General features: G+C 39.9%; 2 protein-coding genes across 4 annotated transcripts in view; one reads left to right on the forward strand and one right to left on the reverse strand.

Moving 5' to 3' along the window:
- Positions 1–13,669, reverse strand: part of xkr4 (XK related 4) — a 54,956-nt gene extending 41,287 nt beyond the window's left edge. Inside the window, exons 1-2 of one of the 2 annotated variants that reach the window (XM_023335700.1) lie at positions 12,537–12,620; positions 6,897–6,988 (exon numbers count right to left, since the gene is read on the reverse strand). In XM_023335700.1, the coding sequence (XP_023191468.1) occupies positions 6,897–6,988; positions 12,537–12,542 (98 nt within the window). In that variant the 5' untranslated portion in view covers positions 12,543–12,620. Of the gene's footprint in view, positions 1–6,896; positions 6,989–12,536 lie in introns of both variants that reach the window. The other variant, XM_005809208.2, reaches the window with a different exon arrangement.
- Positions 13,670–14,540: 871 nt separating this feature from the next.
- Positions 14,541–19,102, forward strand: part of tgs1 (trimethylguanosine synthase 1) — a 56,232-nt gene continuing 51,670 nt past the window's right edge. For both annotated transcript variants that reach the window (XM_023335430.1, XM_023335431.1), the window contains exon 1: positions 14,541–14,738. In XM_023335430.1, coding sequence (XP_023191198.1) covers positions 14,629–14,738 — 110 coding nt within the window. In that variant the 5' untranslated portion in view covers positions 14,541–14,628. The remainder of the gene's footprint in view (positions 14,739–19,102) is intronic.

The following is a 19,102-nucleotide window of genomic DNA, read 5'->3' on the forward strand; positions in this document are numbered from 1 at the left end:
CAGATGACCAACCAGTTCTGAGGATGAACCTCCACATCGTCCTCGTGTGATGGAAGGCTGTTTGTTTTTTTTTACTTTGAGCAGCTGGCCACATTTTTAATAACAGCAAAAACTGATGTGTTTCCAGCACTATGTGTTTATTCCAACTTTCTTTATTGAATTTAACAGCTTGACATGCATCAATCATTAGGACAATAAAAATACAGTAGTCACAGATAACCGAGAGAAAAAGAAGTGCAAGCTGATTTCTCCCAAAACCAAACCCATCCCAGTCTAGGTCTAAGCACAAGAGAAACAGCCAACAGAGATACAATTCCTGAAACAACTATGACATACACAACACACACACACCCATCCATCCACACACATTCCAAAGGAGGCAGAGAAAGAGAAAAAAATATATATACATATATATCAGTGACGTGCGGTCAGGGGAGGCAGGTGAGGCAGAGCCTCAGCTGACATCATGGAAAATAATATATAATAATAAGATCATTTATATTGCTATTTTCACCCTGTGGTTTGTACTATAAAGTAAGCTATTTTTAAAGAAGCTTAAAAAATTCTGTTTTTGTTTGGTTTTTTTAAAATATTTTTACATTTTCCCATTCAAATGCTCAGAAGCGAAGCCGGTGATGCAGCAGCGAACTGAGTGCTAACTGCACTGGCTGCCATTTGATGGGAGCATGTTCCTCCTGTATGTACGTCGCCAATAAAATGGCTTAAAAACATTTAATGTATGAACTGATTTTCCATAATTTAGCTTATGTCTATAATATACAGTGCTTTTTGTCACTAACTGTGTGTGTAACATGTTTCGTGTGGTGAGGAGCGATCATAAACAGCAGAGAAGATTCGAGGTGAGGCAGGTAGTTTTCTTGCCTCATGGCAGGGGGCGCTCATGATCTCAGACATTGTGACTCCACAACGGTAGAGTAAGAAACAGTAACAGCAAGCTAGCCATACAGTAGCTGCGCTGATACAGAGAGCGAGAAAGAAGTGGTTTTGAGTTGTACTTTAACGGTTTTTCCCTTTGCTGTGGAGCACACCACGAAATTAATAATATCTACATATCCAAGTTTGATTGAGTTAACGGAATTATTCTACGGCGGCAGCGCGGCTTAGCATCACATGTAGAAGTATGTGTCTTTTTGTCCTCCAGCGTTGTCTGCATACACGAAATTTCCTTATGTAAACAATAACATGCAGGGATCTATATTTGTAAATTTGATTAAGATTAAGTTAGTGCCTCACCAGCTATGAACCTCACCGCATGTCACTGATATATTGTTTATATATACACATATATATAATTAATAGTAAAACAAATATATCATAAATAACAAATAAAGAATAGAAAAATTATAATAGGAAGAATATATATTGGTTAAAAACAAAAGAGCTGGATATAGATGAGAGGGCCTACAGATAATTTAATTTCCTTCTGTGTCAGGGAGCAAAGTCATGGTACCCACTAAAGATAAGAAAGGTCTCCAAGTCTCCATAAATTTGCTGGTGGAACCCTTAAGTGAAAATCAGAGTTTTTCCAGGTACAGGTTGTAAAGAACTTCTCTAACCCATTGGTCAAGAGACGGTGGGATGCTTAGTTTCCACTTGAGTAGAATAAGTCTTTGAGCAAAATGGGTAGTGAAAGCTAGTGCCCGTCTCAAAGAACGTAAATGGTCTTTGTCTGGAGGGATGCCAAATATAGCTGATAATGGATTGGGGAGAATTGTCTAACTAGAAAATTTCTGAAGAAATTTAACCGGGGCCTGCCAAAGCGTGCCCGTCGGTTTGGGCCCGGCGTTGTCATGCTAGAAATTAGCATTGATGCTAAAGAACGCTGCAATGTAATCAATAGCATGTGGAGAATCACAAGAACGTTAAGTAAGGTGGACGTGCACCATTCAGTATGATTTAAAAATTTGTCAAGGCTTTTATTTTGGAAGTTTTGTTAAACTTCATTTCAAAGGGCCAAACTAATCCCATGTCTAATAGTCATTGGGTTAAATTAGTTATATAATGCTCAAAACACAAGTAGTTGATGTAAAAATATTAAAGGCTTTTATTTTGAAATTTTTATTAAGCTTCATTTCAAAGGGCCAACCTAATGCCATGTATAACAGTCATTGGATAAAATCAGTTATATAATGCTCAAAAGAGCAATAATCTCATGTAAAAAATCTCAAGGCTTTTATTTTGAAATTTTTGTTAAGCTTCATGTCAAAGGGCCAACCTAATCCCATGTGTAACACTCATTCTATAAAATCAGTTATATAATGCTCAAAACACAAGTAGTTGATTTAAAAATATTAAAGGCTTTTATTTTGAAATTTTTGTTAAGCTTCATTTCAATGTGCCAATCTAATCCTATGTGTATCAGTGCTTTGGATAAAAACGTCACATAATGCCCAAAAGAGCAAATACCTGATCTAAAAATTGTCAAGGCTTTTAATTTGAATTTTTCAGTATGCTTCATTTGAAAGGGCCAAACTAATCCCATGTATAACAGTCATTGGATAAAATCAGTTATATAATGCTCAAAAGAGCAATAATCTCATGTAAAAATGGTCAAGGCTTTTATTTTGAAATTTTTGTTAAGCTTCATTTCAAAGGGCCAACCTAATCCCATGTATAACAGTCATTGGATAAAATCAGTTATATAATGCTGAAAAGACCAATTACCTGATTTAAAAATATTCAAGGCTTTTATTTTGAAATTATTATTATGCTTCATTTTAAAGTTCCGAACTAATCCCATGTGTAACAGTTACTGAGTTAAATCAGTTATATACAGCCCATAGCAGCAAGTAGATGTAAAGGCCAGTTCAGTCAACCTCAGTTTCAACTGAGTGTTCCACCATAGTTAGAACTACAGTGATGCTTATTTGTAGTCCTAATCAGCAGCCAATAGTCTCTTGAGTTCCGTTGCTATGGTAAATAATTTTCTCAGCAAAGTGTGAGCTGTTATTGAGAGAGGCTGGGGCAGACAATTCTCTGTTTGAGCCAGCCAGTTTTACTGAAAAAAGCATTGGGAACAAATCCTTTCCGTTCGGGAACCGTAATACATATTCGAAAACCGTTTGAAGCGTATGAGAGGGCTATTTGTCGTCTCCGATAGTCCCGCGATTCATATCTCTACCTCACTCACATTATTGACAGCGATGAGAGAAAGAAATGTTTTGCACAGATCTGAAATTCTAGTCAAATACATGGGAGAGAGCCTGAGACAGCCTCAGAAAATCCTGTCGCATGACTTTGCTCTGAAGCACCGTGACAGAAAACCGTACGGTCTAGATAAATTTCGAAAACATTTTACCGGAGCAGACATGCGTATCAATGTCAGGACCGATTTTGATACCAATCATGCGATATTTGTGGGCGTGATGGCGATTTCAAAATTATTTTGGGGTGAAAAATTCTCTTCATTTCTCACTCTAGCTGAGCTGCAATCAGTCTGAGACACGCTCTAATTTTAGGAAAAATGAAAAACTTTGGGTCGCTTAGAGACAAATTGTGGACAAACCGTAATTGGTATCGACAAGCCGTCTTCACTTTCGAAGACATCACAGACGTATCTACAAAATGAAATTTGAATGGCATTTCTACGTGAATTCGTGACGACACAGAAAATCCTCAAAAATAGGGTATTTCTAGGATTTTTCCCATTGACTTATAATGGGGTTTTTTTCGTAGTTTTTTCCGAATTATGTCGCCACGTTAAGCCCAAATCCCACCAAAAGTAATAGCTCCAATGGCGTGAATTTTCTGCACGTTTTGATACCTCATTTGTAGGTGTGCACGCAGCGGTATGAGCCGCATTAACGGTTACGGAAGAAAAATAAAGATTAAAGAGACGCTTTGTTGGGTGTAGAGTAATAGGTTCCTGCCATTGCTTTGCATGGCAGGCCCCAATTATATACTTGACTAAGTACTTTAAAAATGTTACCCCAAAACCCGCTTAGCCTTGGGCAGGCCCAAAACATGTGGGTGTGGTTACCTGGCGATTGTCCACACCTATTGTAAACGTCACTGACTGATGAGTACATTTTTGCTAATTTTGCGTTTGTGTAATGCACTTTATAGAGTATTTTGCACTGAATTAAGGCATGCTGGGCACAAGTCGAGTCTATTAGGAAAGTGCAGAAACACCTTTTTGACATAATCCCAGGCCTGAAAGAACCGAAAGAGATGAGAATTTGGAAATTGGAATTTAGATGAAAGTTCAGCAAAGAATGAAAAGGTATTGTTCATCCTTTTCAACTATAACAATCTTTATATTGCTATAAAGATCCTTTACAGTCTTGAGCCCTCTGTCATGCCACAAGTTAAAAACTAAATTAGTTAGTTGAAGGCATAAAGTTACAATCTTTGGCTAAAGGAGTTTGTATTTAGGGCCCATGCAGGCCAAACTGTTTCCTGAATTGGCTCCAGATAGCTAATGTAGCCCTGACTATGGGATTGTAATCTACCAGGGAGAGAGGCAGGGGAAGCTGAGAACAAAGCAAAGAGGACAACAAATAACGGCTAGACGCCCTTTCAATCTGCACCCAGGCCGGTGAAACATCAGCATCATACCTCCAGTTGAGATATGATGTACATTAGCTGCCCAGTAGTACTGCCTGAAGTTGGGAAGAGCAAGTCCGCTCTCATAAATTGGGGACTGTAGCACCAATTTACGAAGTCTGGCGGGTTTTTTAAGCCATAAGAATTGAGATATCTTCCTGTCCAATTTGTCAAAAAATGTCTTTGTAATTAGTATAGGAACATGCTGGAAAAGGTACAAATATTCATGGTAATAGGGACCACTAGTCAAAATCTTTCTCCATGCTCTCTAATAACAGCAAAAAGTTACCATTCATCATGTTAGACATAGAAGAACAGTTGAATATTCCTAAATAACGAAACCCTGCTTCTGCCCATTTAAAAGGTGAAATTGATCATGGAAGGTTCCTTGCCGGAGAGTACAAGGGAAATAATTGGCTTTTCTGGTAGTTGAGCTTGTAACCTGAAAGCTTGCTATATTGTTCTAGAATGTTAAAGAGCACTGGGAGAGATGTATGAGGATCAGAAATGTATAAGAGCAAGTCATCCGTGTAAAGGGACACGTTATGGGTTACACCAGATCTTAGAATACCCTTAAAACCTTCCTTGGCACGCAACCAGATGGCTAGAGGCTCTATTGCGATAGCAAATAACAAGGGGGGCAGAGAGCATCCCTGCCTAAAGCCTCTTCCAAGAGAAAAGGGTGAAGACACCAAATCATTTGTTTTAATTGAGGCCACCAGTGATGAGTACAGCAGTTTAACCCAAAGGATAAAATCGTTATCAAGCCAAATCTTTCCATTACTTCATATAAAAACCCCCATTCAATCCTGTCAAATGCCTTCTCAGCATCAAGAGATACAATTATTTCAGGTGATAGGGTAACTGGCGTATGGATAATATTGAGAGGATATCTGGTGTTGTGGAATGACTGTCACCCAGTCATAAAACCTGTCTGATCTAATAAAATAATGAGAGGAAGTACTCGCTGGAATGGGTTGCAAGAATTTTAGATACAATTTTCAAATCTACATTTAGGAGGGAAATAGCTCTATAGCTACTACACAATGGGGGGTCTTTAACATTCTTAAGAATCAGGGATATTGTAGCCTCTGATAAGGTGCTATGCAGGCGCCTGTTTGAGAAAACCTCATTATACACATCTGTCAAGACTGGCGCCAGAAGATTCACATTAGCCTCATAATATTCTGAAAAGAAACCGTCTGGTCCAGGGGATTTGTCCGAATTTAAGGACTTGATAGATTCTTGCACCTCCATTGTAGTAATACGCCCACCTAGAACTCTCATAAATTCATTATCTATCCATGGAAAGCTGATATCATTAAGTATATCGTGTAACGAGGGCAGAGTTAGGGAGGTATACAATTCTGAATAGAATGATGCAAATCTATCATTTTATCTTGCTGACCTTTCATATATGCTTTTGAGACTTCCCAGAGGGTGCTTCTTGATATATTAGGTGAGTCACTAAGATCAAAGTAAAGTGAAAGCTGATTTAAAAAAAATGTTTATAGTTCTCCTCAGCAAGCAGTATAGAATTAAATCTCCAAAATTTAAAATAACGGGCTTGACCGACCAATTCTAAATCTAAGGAGGCTGGTGCATGATCAGATATAGCTATAGTATAGTGGCTTTTATTTTAGAAAGCAGTCTACCAATAAGGAAAAAATCGATGCCTGTATAGAAACGATGGGCATGGGAAAAGAAGGAAAACTGCTCAAGTGCTGGGTTACACGGATCCACCAGTCCCAACTGAGTTTTAAAAACATTAAGGCTTTTAGCAGCATTAGATAATGAGATTGTTTTTTTGAGGAGCTGTCTAAGCGGGTATCCTGGATCATATTAAAGTCTCCCCCTAAAATTAAATAAATAATTTTTTTCAATATCAGGCATAGATGAAAAGAGTCTGGACACAAAGGTATTGTCATTCCAATTTGGACCGTAGACACAAGCTAGTATCACCAGAGTTTTGCAATTTACCAAATACAATTATGAAACGGTCCTCCGTGTCCGCTATTATTTTGTGCTGTTCAAACATAATATTATTACGAATAAGTGTATAATACTTATTATATACTTATATAATAAGTATATAATATGCCAAGGTTCCTCAAGCCTTGGCATTGAATCTAGAATGAAATACATGGCTAATCCAACTTCTTTTAGGTCACATTCTCTCTCTATTACATGGGGTGTCTCTTGTAAAAAAAAGAGTATGCCCCCTTTAATTTGCTGCAGATGAGCCATAACCTTAGCAATCTTGGTGGCATTTCCCAAACTTCTCACATTCCAAGAAACAACCCTCAAATTACTACCTGTGCTGGTCATACCTTACTATTCCCGAAGAGGTATATACATTGCAGTAAGGCAGTCCGGTTTTGGCTGAAAGGAGACTGGCACTTGGCATATTGTTGGCCGGCAGCTGTAGAGAGAGAAGAAGAAAGAGGGGGAAAAAAAAGAAAGCGAAAACGGAAAAGGACACACACTCACATACACATCTCCACTTAAAAAACACGCACATCTGGACGAAGACCCCCTTTAAAGCAATAACAAAAATTTAATTGTCCATCGCACAGCAGGGCATCTTCTATCTCCTGCGAGACTTCCTTCATTATAGACTAACATTTTTCTCCTCCCAAAATCAGAATGGTCACTTGTCAGAAGGCAACCATTTCACACCAGACAACCACAAATTCAACCAATGTAACTGTAGAAGAACTTCTGAAAAACTTCATAACTGAGTAAAATCAACATAATAGCATACTACACATCAAGATAGTTATGCTGGCTCTCAATGAGTAGTCTGTTGGTCATCACAGCATTCTAGTCCAGTCCCTGTAAAAGAAATCAAATCCAGGGCTAGTTTTAATTGTACAGGTTAATCAGAAGAATAACATTAAAGTAAAGAAATTCTAGAAACAGCTTTGCATTAAACAAACTATAAAGAACTGTCTGAGTTCTGCAAGTAGCTAGTTTAATACCACAAATAAACTGCTTGGATCCAACTAATAATTATTCCACTGGCAGGCTTGGGCTGGATGGATGAAGAGAGTCATCAGGCGCTTGGCGTCATCAGGTGAAGCCAGGAACCTTCGACTCCCATTCTTGGTCATGATGAACAGTCTGGCTGGGTAGCGCAATGCAGGCTTGAGTCCCTGATTATACAGTTCTTTATTGATCTGACGGTAAGCTGAGCGCTGCTGTAAAACCTCCAGGCAGTAATCTTCAAAAATGTGAAACAGGGTACCCTTATACTTCAACTTGCCTCGCAACTCCCAGGCTTTGGATGTAACGAGCTCCCTGATTTGATAGTTGTGGAAACACACAATAATGTCTCTGGGTTTCTCACCAGGGCCCGGTTTTGCCGTTAGCATCCGGTGTGCTCGATCCAGCTCCAGAGCCCTTTTAACTTATCTTCCCCAGAGACCACCAGAAGTAGTTGAGAGAAAAATGTTGTTGGATGTGAACCTTCTATGCCTTCAGGAAGTCCCACCAACATCTGGCATTGTTGCGGCAGCTCCTACCTTCCAAGTCAATTAGCTTAGCTTTCTCTCTGGTCACCGTAGCTAGCTCAGCTTGAATTGCCTGTATGTCGTCGCTCATGGTAGTGGCCACAGTTTCCAGTGATGAAATACGCTGGTGGTGTGTAGAAACGATAGATTCAAAGCGCTCCAGTTTTGTTTCGAGTTTAGTGAACGCCGGATTGAACTCCGCTGAGAGAGATTTCTTGTGGTCTCTCTCAGCAGTCTTTCTTGTGGTCAGCTAACAAAGCTGTTAGCACATGTTTAATTGTACAGTTTCCCCTCGTCTTTTTTTTGCTCTCCTTTTTTTGCTCTGCTGGTCATCGTCTGATTAACTGGTCGCCGTTCCAATACAGCTTTACAACTGCTGTTGAATTAACAAACACGAAGTGGAATTTAATATAGTAATAGTGTTCGAGGTGGGAACCTCAGAAAAAGCATCTACCCCATCTTGCAGTCTAACCGGAAGTCCAACACTATGGGTTTAATAAACATAATTTGATTTGAAAATAATTGGACAGAATTTATTCCCCTTGTTAATCTACCATTTCTCTTTCATACATTTTATTCATTGTTAGTTTCAGCACCCAACAAGACATCACTTAAGCCACGCCCCCGAGAACAGGAAGTGTCATGTTTTACTTTGAAAGGTCGCTATCTCACCCCTTTGACCTAATCAACATGAAACTGTGTCCAGAGACAGAAGACACGTTGGTGTTATATGGATTCGAACTTTGACCGGTTTCGGTGGAGCAGGTGGGTGTGGTGCCGTGGCGAAGTGACCTGTAACGCCGTCGCCATACTTTTGGCTCTAAATTCCACAGTTTCAAACCGAGCTGCACCAAACTCACTGATATTGATCCGTATCCAATCACCGACAGGAATCCACAACAATCATTGGTGGGTGTGGCCTAATTCCTCTACAGCGCCCCCTAGAATATTTTAAACAATCAGCCCCAAGCCGTGCTTTAACACAGAATTATGAAACATGGTACACATGTGTATCTAATCAGGACCTACAAAAAAGTCTCCTGGTGCCATGGTCCAAACCCAATAGGAAGTCAGCCATTTTTAATCAAAGCTCCCATCATGTCCTTTTTTTTGACGTCATATCTGATCGAACTCGTCCTACAGCGTTTGACATACAAACTTCAGAATCACTCAGCAGAGTCTTCAGGCATTGAAGGTCAAAAGTTATCAAAGGATTTTTTGTACATCAAAGAATGTGGGTGTGCCTAAGTGTCAAACTTTGACTATTAACCATGATACATCAAAGTGCAATAACTTCCACACACAAGGTCAGGGCTGCATCACACTTTCTATGTCTCACTACAGACCAGTCCTCACCACATTTACATGGTCAATTGATGACATCACCTTAGCTCCACCCGCTTCCAACAGGAAGTCACCTGTTTTTCTGATGGATGTTGTAACAGCCGTAATTGTGTAGTGTCTCTTTAAGACACTCTAGTGTTGTTAGTGACGTCACAAGCATGCGCCACGGCTTCTCTGTAGAGAGCGTGGGAGAAACGTGCTACGGACATGTTAGCTTTCTATAGTAATGTTACGGGTTGTTTGGACTCTGCTAATTTTCATGTTTGATATTATTGCAGCCGTTCAACCGGGCTTGTAAGGTTGGTGAAGAGAGTGTTCATTAAAAGACAACACTGTGGAATTCCCAGTACCAGTGTGGTTGCGAGTTTTTGATCGCCCAGAGGAGTCTGCCGCCTCCTCTCCTCCCTTAAATACAACCCAAGCGTTACAATGTCTTACTGTTACCCTTTGGTTCATATAGCTTTAAACCTGTGTCAAGTGACATAAATGACATGATGATGATGATGAATTCTGTCAACGCTGCCTGCTGGCTGAACCATGTGGGCATGGCCAAATGGCGAAATTTAGTCCCTCACCATTTGTATACGGGCGCCTCTAAATCACATATATATCATCCGATTTGCACCAAACTTTTTAAGATTGACTCTTGTGAACCTCAAAGGAGCCCAATGCCATTATTTTGACTCCACTGTGCCCCCTGTCCATGTATACTTGAATCCATCCGCTATATCTCCTCACTGCATCAACCGATCTGCTGATGATGTCAAATACTTAGTGAGTCCACAACATCTTAAAATGTCATACTTTTTTCTTTGCCATCTTTCTGTACTCTTTAAAATACAAGTGCTTTCTCTCTTTAATTGCACTGTTGTTTTACTGTTTTTTGTAAATTTCTGTAAATTGCAGTGGTGCAGTCAATGGGAATGTTCTGTTATTGATCCTCACTGTTCTTGGGAAGAAGAAATGCCAGTTTGTCTGGAGTAGTACTGGAATACTGTGACATTGTATAAAACAATACTCTGTCCTTGGTGAAATATTTTTCACATATCCTCTAAGTGTACCTATTGTTTTATTGTGCTAATTTTGTTAAGCATGTTGACTGTAAACGTTGAATATATTGACAATTTGTACAACTCTCTGATAGTATATTGGCAATGTACTCTTAAAAATTTGAATATATTGAATACACAATGTAATTAGTTTCACCTGGAAAGTGTGTTGTAATTTATCCTTCTGGGTACTGGTAGCCTGATATGTTTTCAGTACTGTAGAGCAGTGGTCCCCAACCTTGTTAGTCGCGTGGACCGGTCAGCCCTTCACCGCGAAAGGTGAACCGCCAAATAGCGAGGGTTCGCAGTACTCCGATGTTATTTTGTTACTCATTCTGCTGCAAGTTGGCTCAATTTTGACGCGCAAAACGTAACCGGTAAAATCCGGTTTAGGATTTTCAAAATAAAAGATCCGGAAGTAGTTCATTACTTCTTGCGCGGCCCGGTACCAATTGGTCCGCGGACCGGTACCGGTCCGGTGGTTGGGGACCACTGCTGTAGAGTATATGAAGCATGTAATGTACAAAGTGACAAAGCAGAATAATAAGACATTAAGTAACTAAAAAGTGTACTTCATTTGCAATTATAATAAACTAAAAGTGTAATGTAGACTGTGATCACACTACTCATATATAAAGTATGTAATGCCAATATACTTAAGATACATTCTAAATATGTTTTAAATGTAACTCAATCACAAAAATAGTACACTCAAAATATACTAATCAAGCACGTTTACATTAAATAAAAAGCAATATACTTAAAGTGTACTAAGTATAATTTTAGTTGGTCTCAAAAAAAGTACGTAAAAGTACACTTAGTACACTTTACATTGTGCTTTAATGCAATTTAAATACTATTAAAATACACTAGGCACAAAATTAGTTGTTCCAAAATAGCACACTTTAAGTTAACTAATCCTAAGCAAACTTGAAGTATACTCATGATTAGTCCGACTTAAAGTAACTCAAATTTAACATAGTTAGTATATTTATTTTTCACCGGGGTGGTCTAGAGTGGGGGTGTAGGGTGCTTTCAATGCTGTGCCAAATGACTGCCGAGCACACAGAAAGATAATCACTGATGCTACTGGAACAATCATTTTTTAAATTATTGCTGTTGTTGTTAAGAGAAAACTAATTTCTGAGGTTAACTGTGGCAACATGAAACAAAGAGATGAAATGAAAACTTCATCAATTAGCAGTCTTGATCATAAAAATCCTCAGTATTTTGTTGTTAAAAATACTTCAAAACAATGTCTACATGGTTTATGTACTTCAAGGCTTATTTGGTAAATACTTTTTCTATTTGTCTAAAATTGCAAAAACTGTATTTACATGTTTAAGTGAGCATCTGTTTAAATTAGTCTGAGATTTAGTATTACAAAAGAAAACACTAACCGGTCTTAGACCTGTCATTCTATCTGACAGCATAAGCTGTCTTAGTTACATGTAGTATTTGGGTTTTTATTTTTGTATTTTTATTCTTTGTTATTGATACAATGACATGGCAACATGTCTATTTTTAAGCTTAAACTTGACAATATGTATCTGTTTGAGACTTTTAATTTGAAAGAATCAGTTCTCCACTTGCCCTGTCAAAAGACAATCTAATAAAGATTTCTTGGCAGGACTGCTGACAGCACTCAGTCTTCTTTTATGTAGGCATAGAAGAAGCGCAACTTTTTAATAGTTTGTGTGAAATCATTTTGGGCAACAGCAGACGACTGTAGTAAGTTGTAGGTGACCATGGTTATAAAACTGCAGAAAAACTCAGAGATTTGTAAATACTTTACTGACATTGTTTGCCCTTACTCTACTGAGAAGCTAATTTTAGTTTTCAATATCAAGCTGACATCATAGTTCCAACCACATTTACATGTGATTTTTTTTACAAACTAATTAATTGTTAATTATCAAACTGCTTTCTCGAGGGTGTGTCTAAAGCCAGCTAAATCAAAGCGAGCAAACCAGATCTTTTAAACAAAAATGTAACTAAGACACAAAGCTGCAAAAAATGTATCGACTTGGAAAAAAAATGTGTTAAGAATTTTAAGGCACCTTACCTCCATATCTGACCCAGCTGGAGAATGTGTATTATAGACTGGCACAACCACACACAGACTGAGTAATAGGGCGACCGTTTCGTGCCTCTTCTGCCCATCGCTGTGCTGCCGGTGCTGTTAGTAGCAGTGTTCTTGCTGGCAGTTGACATCTGCCTCTGCGGTGTGGCCGGGTGCTGCTGAACGGGAACATCGCCTTGAGAGGCCGAGCCACTCAGCAGTAACTTACTCCCATCCAACTGGGGGCAACCGACGGCAGATTCAACGTTGTCCTCTGTACTGAAGTCAGCGACGAACCATCGAAAACTAAATAGCTGGACCGAAAACGAACCCAACACCACAAAAAAAAGCGTCAAGCCGAACCACCAATAGTCCTGGCGAAGATAGTAATCGACTGAAAGCCACACGTCGGTTCCCACATCAGCCAGATAAACAGACACTGCAGCAACAATCCACAAGCAGTCCCATATCACATATTTTTGCTGTTCTCTGCTTAGACGGAAGCAAGGTGAGTTGGAGCCTCCCCGACCGCAGCACTGAGATTCCCCGTTCGGAAAATCCACGTCCAGGGTGCATGCTGAGTCGGTCTGTTGTCCCAGGTGCAGCCCCTGCACCGAGCCGGAGTGCTCGGAGTTCTGCAACGGCGTGAAGGCCACATCGCTCCTATTTAATTTCAAGACCCCGTCCGACTTAGCTGCCATCATTGTAATCAGAAGATATTAAACTGGTAGATTTCTTCTGCTCTTCCTCCCCCGTTCTCTTTTAGCGCAGCGTTTGTCCGTCGAAACCTCGTTTACGTGTTTCTTCACTCCTCATTTCTAGACCACACCTGCTCCTTTACTCTGCTGTCTTCTCATAATATACGATGAATCCAGAGATCCAGGTTGAGCGTAGCATTGTGCTTGTTGCCCCAGGTTTTAGGTCTATGTCTCATTTTTGAGTGATTGATGAGCATCTCACATCCAGCCGTTAAAGGATATTCACCGCCTTGTTTCCTTAATCCTACCTGGTGGGATTCTACAATCAGTTGTTGTAAAAGCTACAACTAATTAAGTATTTGGCAATGATAGAGAAAGGATGAAGGCTGCGGCCATGTTCTTCTATAGAGGACTACAAACAATGACATCATTCCCACTCTTCCCCCTGAATGTCAACCGCCCGCCCTCCTGGGACCCAAACTGCACACACATGCGCTCACGCACCCCCAACCCCCCACAAGCACACCCCCACGCATAGGCGCACACCCACAGGCACCATATATAGGGTTCCATTTGTGTCAAAAATAAGTAGAAGTCATATGTGTACATGTTGTTGGTCTAAGTCATTGCTATGTGTCTTTGGTTGATGTCTATGGTCTTAGTGCTTTATGGATATGTCGATGTTGCATGATGTTACATATGTAGGTGATGCATATGTTAGAGATTGCATATGTCTATATTGCACATGTGTTCACTGCATATGTAGATGTTGCATATGTCTATGTTGTATATGTGTTCGCTGCATGTGTAGATGTTGCATATAGGAACAATTATTCCGACACACGTGTGTAGGAACAACTTTATTATGGGAGGGTGGACATACCAGAAACCTGACAGATGTAAAATGTCAAAAATGGTGTTATCAACACCTTACTTAGTAACGCGTTACTTTAATCTAACGCATTAGATTAGTAGCAAATAATCTAATGGGTTATTATTTACAATCCAATAATCAGAGAGAACAGGAGTAATTTCTGCTTCTCTCATGCAGTAGTTTAATGCCATAAACTAGAGAGGATGAATGCATCCTCTCTCCTTATGCAATGCATATGAACCAGGGGTAGTTTAAAGATGCACTGACAAATTAAACCTGAAACATCTTCGACGAAAGAAGGGAGGGAAAAAAAACAGTAATCTTTTAGAAAGGATCTATTTCGTTGTTCGGCTGATTTGCTTTCTACTCTCCAGTCCAGTAGGAGGCGGTAAAGCACCTTATAGTTGTTCTGCCAGCCACCATAAAGCACCAGAAGAAGAAACAAGAACCAATGTTGCATGTTGGGTCTCTTTATTTGTCGCCGAATAAATTGTGCGTCTGAAATTTTGAGCTGAGCGCGTAGATGCTGGAAAGAAGAAAAATGACGGTGGTGGCGGACGTTATTTTCTCCATCAGTCAAACACATGAGAAGGAAGATGCTGTTCTCCTTCGGTGCTCCAGAGCTTTCGTGGGGTGAGAATTTCTCATGTTCCCTTTTTGAAAACGGCATAAAGTTTCCTTCTCTTCCGGTTTTACGGTTTAATACCTTTTTGTGTTAACACTGTTTTTATGCTCAATAATACGTTAAGGGCGCAGCACACACGGCTAGATCAACCTTTAGTGCATGTGGAATTACCATGCTAAAATGTAATTAAAAGGCATTTTTACTGGCTACGTATTATTACTTATTATACTTTATAATTCAATTGCAGTAAAAGGTTTTACAGCATTTGTTTGTGCTTCTGGGGGATGGGGGTAGGAAAGAAAGTTCGTATTTTTGTTCTTCAGTCGATTTAATCTTCGTATAATTTCGAGGATAATATAGTGCCTGTAAAAAATATTCACCCTCTTGCATGTTCTACCCCTTTACTGCTTTTAATCATAATTAGCAAAATTTGGATTCTTTTGACAAAAAATGATTTTACTGTCAAAGTGAAAACTGATTTATATAAAATAATGAAATTTAAGTAAAACATATTTGACATAAGTGATTGTATAAATACTTACCCCCTTCAACTCGGTATTTAGTGGATGTTTCTGTGGCTGCCGCCCCAGTAGGGAGTCAGAGCGGACCCCTCTCAGTCAGCTGCTCATTTATTTCTCCAACATGACAAAACTGAAACAGTCTTGTCATGTTGGGGGAGATCAACTGTGAACAGTCCTATTCACGTCCTTTCACAAATTCTCTAAGCGATGTTAGTCTGGGTTTTGACTGGGCCACTCCAGAACCTTCACCTTGTTGTCTTGCAGTTGCAATAAAACAAAAAGCAGAGTAATATATTTCATCATTTGATATGTTAAGTGAGCCAAAGAGCCACTTGTGTATACAGAGATTCAGGTTGCAGATCCTCATCTAGCAGATGGAAAATGTGATCCTATCTCAATACAGCAGCTAAAAGTACAGGACTATAATTTTTTGTGCATTGTTAAAGTAAAATTGTGAAGGTTAAAAAATCTACCACTAAATGTTAACAAAACACATTTAGTATAATTTCCTCAGTACCCCCGTTAGCCTCCATCTAGAACCGCCCCTGGGCTGCAGGTCTGTGTCTGGTTCATTTTTGATTAGCATGTTTTTTTTCTTCATTGATAGGAAGTCAGATTATCCAAACTGGTAAACCACATTAATAAAATAACAGTGAAATAATACATTAAATGACCAATGAACCCTGAATTCTTAAAATAGATCAACATTTCTGAATAAAACACACAGAAAGTCCTAACAAACGTTTTTAATGTAGGAGAGGACTGAGGGATGAAGAGACGCTGATGTCTGGTTCTTTATGTTCTGACGGGTCTCTCCTGATCCATTCTGTCCCAAATCATACAGCAGCACACTGCACCATGATGGACACATTTTTGTCCATCGATAGACACAGTATCCATCTTCACTGACATTGTTCAGCCTGGGATGTGCATCTTTTCACTCACGTCTGTATTTCTGCAAGAACGTTTGCTTGTAAGGATGGTGGAATATCGGGTGGTATTTTAAAAAGACGCGGGTTGATAGCAGCTCACCACGGCTGCATAGTGTTCGTCTCTAGGCAACCACGGTCCGTAGCATTCTGCATGGCATTCAGGGGGTCCTGTTTAACTCCCGCCACGAGAATTTAGCTGACCTTAATATATCCTGTGTTTTATTTTGGTCATTATTGTTACATTTAGTGTTGATATGTGTGTGAAAGGTTTGTCTATCAGATAGTTATGTATCGGTTCAATACGGGACGAGACATTTAGCAGTATTTTACGGGAGGGGTGGGGTGTTTCAGCACCTAAAACAGGGCTAGAATCGCCACTGGAAATAACTATCATTCTATATTTTATTTTTAGAATAAAATGGTTTCATTGTTTAATATTTTGGATCTACATATATTCTTATTTAATTGAAAAACATGAGTATCATATTTTGATCTTCAGCACATTGTGGTAGCCTAGTCTGGATCACTGCTCGCCGACTTTGTTTGACAGTCACTAATACACATATTACCAGCAAGTTTATTAATTATATTTTTATATGCCTGCTTTTGTCCAAATATAAACATGATTTTTTTCATCCCTCTTTAATTCATGTTCCCCTTTTATTTTTTTAGAAAAATAAAAGCACAATCATCTTCCATTGCTTGATATCTCCCGTTTAAGTCTTTGGCTATGGCTGGTCATATATGTACCGTATTTTCCACAATATAAGGCGCACCGCATTATAAGGCGCACCTTCATTGAATGGCCTATTTTAAAACTTTTTTTATATATAAGGCGCACCACATTATAAGGCGCAAAGAATCAACCCATTCTCACTCCCAAGTCGTCATATATTGACGCATGAGATGGTCTGTCCTTGTCACATATTGACGCGCGGGATACCCCTTTTGTGTCAATATGTGACACGAGGGGTTTTACCCTATGCCTTACCGTAAGGGTTTTGAAGGTTTGGCAGCGGTTGCGAGAACCCTTCGCGTTAATAATTCACGTAAAACACGTAACTTTCCCAAATCGTCAACATGTGACGCTGAAGGACCTTGCCCAAGTCGTTGCATAATATGCGACTCATGGTCAGAAATTGTCCCAACTATGAGTCGGGAGTGAGAATGTGTTGATAGAATAGACGCTACAGTAGAGGCTGGGGTTACATTATGCATCCATTAGATGGAACTGCGCTAAAGGAATGTCAACAAAATAGTCAGATAAGTCAGTCAAACTTTATTAATAAATTACAAACCTTTATTAATAAATTACAAACCAGACAATTCCGTTAACTCCCAAAATGAAAAACAGCTGTTTTATTATTTTCCCCGAGTCAGTGACGTAGCTGTAAACTGTAAACAGCAGTTCAGCTGTAAACACACAAAATAAACATGCAAAGCTCACTTTATTAATTCATTACTCATCCACGAATCCCTCGAATTCTTCTTCTTCAGTGTCCGAATTAAACAGTTGGGCTAATGCGGCATCCAACATGCCCGGCTCCGCTTCGTCAAAGTCCTTCAAAATCCTTCAGGCCAGTTGGACTATCGAAGCCGATATAGGTATACGTCAAAGTGGACTAACTTGAGCTATTCTAGTGTTAATCGAGTCAGTGTCGCTGCTGTTGTCTAGCGGTTCGGTGACAATTCCTGCCTTCCTGAAAGCTCAGACCACAGTTGAGAATGATATATCAGCCCAGGCATTTACGATCCACTGGCAGATAGTGGCGTATGTTGTCCGGCGCTGTCTCCGTGTCTTGGTGAACGTGTGTTCGCCTTCTGTCATCCACTGTTCCCACGCAGTTTGCAGTCTAGCTTTGAATGCCCTGTTGACACTGATATCTAGCGGCTGGAGTTCTTTTTTCAATCCACCCGGAATGACGGCGAGTACTGAATTAGTGCGCTTCACTTGTTTTTTGACACCATCGGTGATATGGGAGCGCATGGAGTCGTAGATCAATAGGGACGGAGCTGTGTGAAAAAAGCTACCCGGTCTCTTCACGTAAATTTCTCTCAACCACTCACTCATCTTTTCTTCATCCATCCATCCCTTCGAGTTAGCTTTGATGACGACACCGGCTGGAAAGTTTTCTTTTGGCAAGGTCTTCCTCTTGAAAATAACCATGGGTGGAAGTTTCTGGCCATTAGCCTGGCAAGCAAGAACTACAGTGAAGGATGACTTCTCATTCCGTGTGGTGCGAACATTTACCGTACGTGCTCCCGTTTTATCCACAGTGCAGTTCACAGGAATATCAAAGGTGAGTGGAACCTCGTCCATGTTAATGATGTGCTCTGGCCGGATCTTTTTTTCAGTAATATTGTTGTTGCAATATGCGCAGAAAGTGGCCAACTTTTCTTGGTAGTCTTCTGGCAGTTGCTGTGAAACAGTAGTTCGTGTGCGGATGGAGAGATTACGTCTTTTCATAAACCTAAAGCACCAAGAAGGACCGCCTCTAAATTCGTTAATGTTAAGTTCGCGTGCTAGCACTGTTGCCTTGATTCGAATAGTGATTGTACTGACACTTATACTTGCTGCTCTCTGTTCAACAACCCACTGTTCGAGTTTGTCCTCCAACTGTAGCCGTCTCGCTTTGTTCCCTCCGAAACTCCTTTTAGTCCTTTGGCGCAGGTCATCTTCTTGCTTCCTCCACTTCCGCACCATTGATTCATTAATATTAAATTCTCTCGCTGCTGCTCTATTCCCATGTTCTTTTGCGTGACTGATCGCCTTGAGTTTGAACTCTGCCTCGTAAGCGTGTCTTTTCTTAGGAGCCATTTTGGGGTCTTTACACAAATACAAATGGAAATGGCACACTTCGCTCAGTCATATATCCCAGAATGCACCGCGCGCTTCTTCTTCTACGGGGGAAAATGAAG

This window comes from Xiphophorus maculatus, chromosome 6, assembly GCF_002775205.1.
Source record: "Xiphophorus maculatus strain JP 163 A chromosome 6, X_maculatus-5.0-male, whole genome shotgun sequence".
Lineage (NCBI taxonomy): Eukaryota > Metazoa > Chordata > Actinopteri > Cyprinodontiformes > Poeciliidae > Xiphophorus > Xiphophorus maculatus.